This window comes from Sebastes fasciatus, chromosome 1 (assembly GCF_043250625.1).
Source record: "Sebastes fasciatus isolate fSebFas1 chromosome 1, fSebFas1.pri, whole genome shotgun sequence".
Lineage (NCBI taxonomy): Eukaryota > Metazoa > Chordata > Actinopteri > Perciformes > Sebastidae > Sebastes > Sebastes fasciatus.
The window spans coordinates 6,832,682-6,840,188 of record NC_133795.1 but is presented as its reverse complement, the minus strand read 5'-3'; the positions used below and the strand labels follow the sequence as shown (position 1 = coordinate 6,840,188).

At 43.5% G+C, this 7,507-nt stretch overlaps 1 protein-coding gene across 1 annotated transcript; it reads right to left on the bottom strand.

Annotated features, from left to right (window-relative positions):
• Positions 1 to 2,128: 2,128 nt before the first annotated feature.
• Positions 2,129 to 5,997, bottom strand: snai1a (snail family zinc finger 1a). The gene is made up of 3 exons (XM_074656528.1): positions 5,641 to 5,997; positions 4,210 to 4,725; positions 2,129 to 3,607 (listed from the first exon to the last, which is right to left on the bottom strand). The coding sequence occupies exons 1-3, from the start codon at positions 5,894 to 5,896 to the stop codon at positions 3,423 to 3,425; spliced, it is 957 nt and encodes a 318-aa protein (XP_074512629.1). The 5' UTR covers positions 5,897 to 5,997; the 3' UTR covers positions 2,129 to 3,422.
• Positions 5,998 to 7,507: the final 1,510 nt, after the last annotated feature.

Below are 7,507 nucleotides of genomic sequence, written 5' to 3'. Positions count from 1 at the left end.
GGGAAAGGGCTGCTGCTGCTCTGTAGGGACCGTTTCCACTCACTACACACACACACAAATAGAAACACAGTCGTAGAGGCAGTCAAGAGAGTGAGTGGGAGAGAGCGAGTGAGAGAGCGAGGAATACACAAACACAGTGGGGTTCAGGAATGTTAAACACATGCTTTATGGCATAAATAGCAGCCACTTTTGGTAAATTACAGTGAGTGCTCTGGCACTGTAAAGCACACAGCAGGAAAACGCTCTCAGATTTCAGATCCAGGCCCTCCACTCTCCCCGAGGAGCGAGAAGGGGAGCGTGTTGTGTTTTCATTTCTCTATAAAAAGGGCAGAAATAAGAACAGTAACTTGTGATGCAGCAAATGTTTTGACTTTTTACTGGCTAAATGAGGCAGTGCAGCTTCTGTGGCAACGGTGACCTCGTAAGACTGGAAAAATAGAAGAAGGCAACATGTGCCGACATGTTGATTTATAGAATAGACAAAATGTAAACACATTAAAAAGCCGCTCACTAAGGGTGTAAGAAAATATTGTAAAACGCGTATCGCAATATTATGTTTTGTGATACTGTATAGATTCTCCAAAACACTGTAGCACTATAGATTTTTAATTAACCTCTTAAAAATCTCTTGCTTTCAGAGGTTGTAGCGGGATCAGATTTAAAGCTAGGTACTGACGTCATATGAAACTAGAAAACTTAAGGAATCCATAGGTACATGTCAAACTAGCTTGTTGCAAATGAGGCTAAATAACACTCCAAATGATGCTAAATTTTGGCAAGGAAAAACTGGCATGGCCATTTTCAAAAGGGTCTCTTGACCTCTGACCTCAAGATATGTGAATGAAAATGGGTTCTATCGGTACCCACGAGTCTCAGTTTTCCTCAAATTAGATTTTAAAAAATCGCAATATATCGCCTTGCTTACAGTATCGCAATATATCACCATATATTCAATCGTTACCCCTGTATCAGGATACGTATTGTATCGCCGGATTCTTGCCAATACACAGCCCGACCGCTCACCCATTCTAGAGACGCAGCACCTCATTATTTTAGCCTAAAGAAATGAGGCAATGAGAGAAACTACACAGATAAAAATCATCTGAAAAAAGTCAAACAACAAGCAAACTTGAGAATGAAGTAAAGTTTGAATGAGGGACTAACACCCACACCTCAGGACATACCAGCTGACATCATCAAAATAGTCCTGAGCTAACCTTCAACAGCTGAGATTTTAATAGCCCTCTTTTATCCCCAAAGCATCCTGGGTAAAAAGCATGAGAGCATAATAGCCAAAGGAACCACAATCAAGGACTCTCACATTAGTTCCACATTGGACCTGGTTTGGCGTTCGGGCGCAGATGTTTGGGAATCTGTACGAAGCACTGAGTGTGCGCAGTGAGTCACTGCTACATGCTGCAGTGGTCGTCCTGGCTGGTAGCTGTGAGCATATATGCCTGACTCAGTAGGAAATAAGGAACTGTGCCGTGGAACAGCTTACCTCACTCTCTGTGCTGGGACTTAGCCCACGCACACCAGCTAACTGACTGGCTGACTAGCGGCCTGACTTACTGACTGAGAGCCGAGGAGCCATGGGAACCTCCAGCTCCAGTCGGTGCAGACTCTGACTCACTGTCTCGGCGGAGGAAGAGGAGAATGTTATACTCTCCCTGAGGAGGAAAGAAATATACACACACACACACTGGATATGGCTTACTAGAAGTCCGCCTTAAGGTCACTTTAAGAGCTGTGGCGAGCACGTATGAATTCATGTCGGGGTTGATTGAAAACAGAAGTTCTCTTTTTAACGGTACAAACACACGCCCAACATTCACGTATCCAGCAGTGTTTGCACAGCGACAGTGAGAAGTAGATGGCAGGTGGAAACTGGAAGCAGGTGCAATCAGTTGTTCCCGTCCATCACACAGTGTGTTCACCTGCACATCTGCAGTTCAGCTTCACCACACAGTTCATGCTCCACGCCCGATATCAAGATGTTGAACAGTTAATGATCAAACAGACCTTTTATAGCCAACGTATATTGACTGCGCCCGTTTCCACTTTGTACCAAAGAAGAGATAAAACTGCATAAGTGGATTTTTAATACTAACGCGAACGACAGAGCAAGTTTTAATAAACATAAATTACTTTATTGAATGGAAAATTTCTCAGTTACAACATACAAGAAATAGGAGTGAACACACAAGCATGGTACAAAATTGAAATAACATCATCATCTGCACATTGCACTATAAAACACTGCCGTAAAAATGTTTAGGAAAGGTAAAAATTCATCTTTGAACTGTCCATTTACAGGGTTGTGATCACATATTCGTCAACCATGTCTCAATGGTGTAAACCTTAAAAAAATCTTTGGTCCCAGCCTTCTTTACATTTCAAACTCTTTGGCTCTAATTTCTACTAATACTGCATTCAATTTTAAATCCACAAATACTAACTGAGGTAAAAAAAAAAAAAAAAAAAGGCACATTTTTGGTTTCAAAAGTAATACAATTTCAAGGCACATTTAAGTAACAAAATATGGCTTTGGCTGGTATTATTAACACTGTGGTAACCTTGAGTGCATGGCTTTTTGCATTGTCATCCACATTGCAAAGTGAAGCTTCTTTGGTAAAAATAACAGACAGCATGGCTTTTTCCTATCTCTGAAAATCATCAGATTAAAGAGAAGGTTTTGGATGTAGACAAAATAGAGGCTTAAAATGATCCTCACTGGTGAACAAAGAGACTAACTGATGCCATTCTTTTGTGATGACATGCTTCCTCTTTCTTCTTAAGCAAATCAAGGGCAGTGGAAGTCACCTGCTATCAGCCGGCGAAGGTCATGGCTGTAGCACCTGTTAGCACCTCGTCTATCTACACCGCAGTACCAGGGACAGCTGTGTGTGCCCTTGCTTTTGTGTGTGTGTGACTGTGTGTGTGTCTGTGTGTGTTTTGAGGCACGCTGAGAGATTTATTCCACCCACGCACCCCTACCTCTCAGCAGCTGTGTCTAGGCTATGATCCTGAGCTGTCCGGCACCAGGACGGAGACAGGAAAGAACACCTCTTACCCCGATGAGTTCACTACATATTTGGTGTTTGGAATGGGCACAATAGCAACAAAGGGGGCTGATATCAAGTGAGTGTCGGCGTTGCTCAGTTTCGGATTTGGTCCGGCATCAAAACCTCAGTCTAGATTGGAAGAGAAGAAATCTGCTCGTCAGATGTTTTTGTTCACAGAGCAGCTTGTAAAGTCAGATCCATAATGAGGCTTGATTCCCTCCAGGTTTCTTGAAGGCCATTTCATGCTCTTTGTGGCCTCGCAGGTCGTCAACAGGCCAGCTGGGCTTGTGTAGACCCTCAGTCCTCCACTGTCCCCTGAGCTCTGACTGGGTTCCCCTACTGTCTCTCTCTTGTCTCTCACACCGTGGAGGAGCAGCAGCCAGAGGAGCTGTGTTTCTGCAGCAGCGACATTCGGCTGAAGGTGCGAGAGCAGACGCTACACTGGTACTTCTTCACCTCGGCGTGGGTCTGCAGGTGAGCCCGCAGGTTGGAGCGGTCGGCAAAGGCCCGGTTGCAGTGGGGGCAGGAGAACGGTCGCTCACCTGGACAGAGAAAAGGGAGGAAACACACGTCGTAACTGGAACAACAGTCTCTGAGCTCACAAGAGCCGTCCATTAACACCTCACGAGATAATGAAGGAGCACACGGTGGGCCTGGTGGGGTCAGAGCCTGACTGAATTAGCATGATTCAATCAGAGCCAAATGAGATTAGCACGCTAACAAGTTGCTGCAGGTACAAAGCGCTCAGTGATCGCAGAGAGCCTTCAGGCATTCTTTAAACCTTTTGTCAACCGTGTGTCCCCAATCTGGCGTCTTCCCCGGCAGCCGTGATAAGATAATTAGCTGACGAGTCATTGTTGCCGGGACATTAAACACAATGAGTGATCAATGAGCGCAGGGTCTACAGAGGGCATCCACTATGTGATCCATGTCTGCTGCTGATCAAGTGTTGAGCTCATCAAACTGATTGCCATGGATACCCTGCTCTCTCTCACGTCACAACACAACTTTTGAAGAAGTGAGCTGCTGACTCACAATGACAACAACTCAAAGCTTTACAGTAACACCTATTTCTTCACTTATGAATCAAAGTGGAAATTCAGCAGATGGAGGAAGGATGTGTGTCGTAGTGTCCTAGTCTTACCTGTGTGTGTGCGGATGTGGCCGCGCAGCAGCCACGGCCTGGAGAAAGCCTTTCCACAGGTGGTGCACACACAGGGCAGAGTGTGCGAGCGGATGTGCATCTTCAGAGCCCCGAGGCTGGTGTACTCTTTGGGGCAGTGTTTGCAGAGGAAGGCCGGTCTGGCCGCTGTGACAGGGGCCGCCCTCTCCTCCTCTTCTTCCTCGGGCGGACTGATTTTAGGAATGGCACCGGTGCATTTCATCCGCTGGCGAGGGGCGTACGTGTGCACAGGTTCGGGGCTGGGGGGGTCTGAGGTGCGTCCACCTTCGTCCTCCTCTCCACAACTGCTGGCGCTGCTGCTGAGGCTGGATGGAGAGCTGAGGTCCAGGGGGCCCGGCGTGGCAGAGGGCTCTGTTTGGGAGGCGGGCAGGTAGAGGGCGGGCAGGACACTCAGGTCCCACACCAGACCTGTTGTGAAGCAGGCGTTGTTGTCTCCTGGTGAGAGCTCAGCGAGAGGATATCTCTCCAGTAACGTGTCTGAGACAGAAGGGAGAGGATGGTTCAAACATACAGACAACAAGTTCAATGACATTTGATTGAATTATAGAACACATCTGAAATGTGTCTCATAAATTTCACACATATAGGCAAGACAGCTTTATTTGTACAGCACATTTCAGCAACAGGGCAATTCAAAGTGCTTTACATAAACGTTCAACAACATTGCGACAAAGTGCAAAAGAACATTAAGACATAATTAAAACAGTTATAAAAACATTAAAGATTAGAAAATAAAAACAAGCTAAAAATAAAAGCTATAGGATAGAAGCTAAAATAGAGTATAACACACAAGAGTAAAAGCTGTAGTGCAGTATATAAGATCATTATCTGGTTTAATAAAAGGCAACAGCAGCAAACAGGAAAGTTTGAAGCTTTGATTTAAAAGAACTCAGAGTCGGAGCGGTTCTGCAGGTTTCTGGGAGCTTGTTCCAGATATTTGGTGCATAAAACTGAACTCCATGTTGAGTTGTGACTCTGGGGACACTTAGCAGACCTGATCCAGATGACCATACAGTGTCATTTAAGTCACACAGTCTTGTTTTTCTCAGCATTTACTGAGCATAAAGCTGGAGCCATGGGAAGTTTTCATGGGCCGTTTCCTCCCACGTATTCACAAGGGCTTGTAACATGAATGGGGCTCTGTCTGTGTGTCTGGTTGCAGAAAAAGTGGAGAAAGTGCATCTAACGGGCCTCAACTTGAACAGGGAGTAGCCGGTTTGTAGTTGAACCAAAGCTCAAAAAGCACAAAACAGTTTTTCCCCCAAAATGTAACAACATTTAACTTAAAAAGTAGCAACTACACTTGAGAAAACAGGTGCTTTAAGTTAGTTTGTGCGAACATTTTTGCTTTCATAATTCATATAAAAGAATAAAAAAGTATTCTCAACTCACCATTCTGACATTCCAGTTCACTGTAGTTTGGCTTTTGTCTCGCGAAGTACTTTTTGACCAAGAAAGACCGAGGCATTGTCCTGGTGCGCGTTAAAGAACTGTGCGTAAAAGTATCCTGGTTGGTCACGACGCACAGGTTCCTACAAAAATAATCAAGTCCTCGGATCCGCCGGAAACAAGAGAGAAATATCTTCCTATAGTCCAAAAAGTTAAGAGAGGACTCGACTGGAGAACTGTGTGTGTGTGCAGCTTTCATGCAGAATGACTAAATACTGGCCTCTGTTCTGAAATACTCTGAGAGACTCTGACACACAGGCGGAGCCCCGAGGACAGTCTCCACCTCCAGTCCTCCAGGATCACTGCAGCTCTGCAGAGCAGGATGAAACCACTTGCACACTTTACAACAACAAAAACACGAGCCTCGCAGCGTTCACACACACTGGGACCCGTCGGTGTTGACCTGCAGACGAGGAGAGGTGAAGGAACAGTAGCAAAGTATTATAATTACTGTGCGTAAAAGTGTCATAATCACACACTGTGACACTGTGTGGTCCAATTACGCAGATATGTGGATACCTGGGAACGTGATGGAAAACAATTTGTCAGCTCTATTACATAGTTTAATTTAAACAATACAGCACATAGTAATGAATAATGCTGTTTTTAATGTGTGCTAAGAAAAAACCCCACTGCAACCAAGACAGGTCGACAATCTACCACAAATGATGCCTTTTTGTATGCTTGTGTGCTGATGTGTATATATGTGCATATGTAACTGTATGAATATGTATATGCTTGTTTATTTATTTTCCCATTCTATTGTTTTTTATTTAATTATTTATGTTTCAGTGTATTCTGTTGTACATAATGTGAATTTCCTTGGAAAGCACCTTGTGCTTTGTGCTTGAAAAGTGCTCTACAAATAAACTTATTATTATTATTATATTAACACAGAGCACAGATAAACACAGTTACAAAAGCCACTAAAACCATTCAAACACTCCTGTATCTCCCTCTGCCATCGCCCTCCTAAACTCTAGCAGGAAAAAGTAGATTAATTTACTGTTGTCATTTTTTTTATTATACTATTTCTATATTTTTTAGTGTTGTATTTATGTGTCCTGTGTGCTAAATGTGTGCACCCCACTGCTGCATAACCAATTTCCCCACTGGGGGACAAATACAGTTATTGATTGATTGATTGATTGACTGATATGATTAATTTAAAGTCTATTCACATAGAATGCATGTCTTTGGATCACTTTGATCATTGACTTGATCATTGCATGATCAATCTGTGCACTGCAACCAAGACAGGTCAACAGTCCACCACAGAGCACAGATAAACACAGTTACAAAAGACACTTTAGCTCAAACTTATAAAATTAAAACACTCCTATATCTTGGTCATTGACTTGCTCTCAGTCACCAGTTTTTCACTCATTTGGGGGATTTAGGAGGGAGGTCTAAACATAAACCTCATGAATGTGCACAATATTTCTACTAAATTGTAAACTTTATTACATTGAAGTTAAGATGACCCGTCGGTGTTGACCTGCAGACGAGGAAAGGTGAAGGAACAGTAGCAAAGTATTTTAATTACTGTGCGTAACAGTGTCATAATCACACACTGTGACACTGTGTGGTCCAATTATGCAGATATGGAGATACCTGGGAACGTGATGGGAAGCAATTTGTCAGCTCTATTACATAGTTTAATTCGTTTTTTAAACAATACAGCACATAGGCCTATTTTGTATTCTTTTTTTATTCTAACGTTTTTATCTAGTCTTTTGTTATTATACTGTTTAACTTGCACCAACAAAACCAAAGCAAATTCCTAGTGTATACCTCTTACACCTGGCAA

Bases quoted from the DNA above. Each gene is read 5' to 3' on its own strand.
- snai1a (XM_074656528.1), bottom strand. From the start codon at position 5,896: ATGAAAGCTGCACACACACACAGTTCTCCAGTCGAGTCCTCTCTTAAC. The intron at 4,726-5,640 runs GTGAGTTGAGAA...CTTCTGTCTCAG, and splicing joins TGAACTGGAATGTCAGAATG to ACACGTTACTGGAGAGATAT. The intron at 3,608-4,209 runs GTAAGACTAGGA...TTCTCTGTCCAG, and splicing joins CCACATCCGCACACACACAG to GTGAGCGACCGTTCTCCTGC.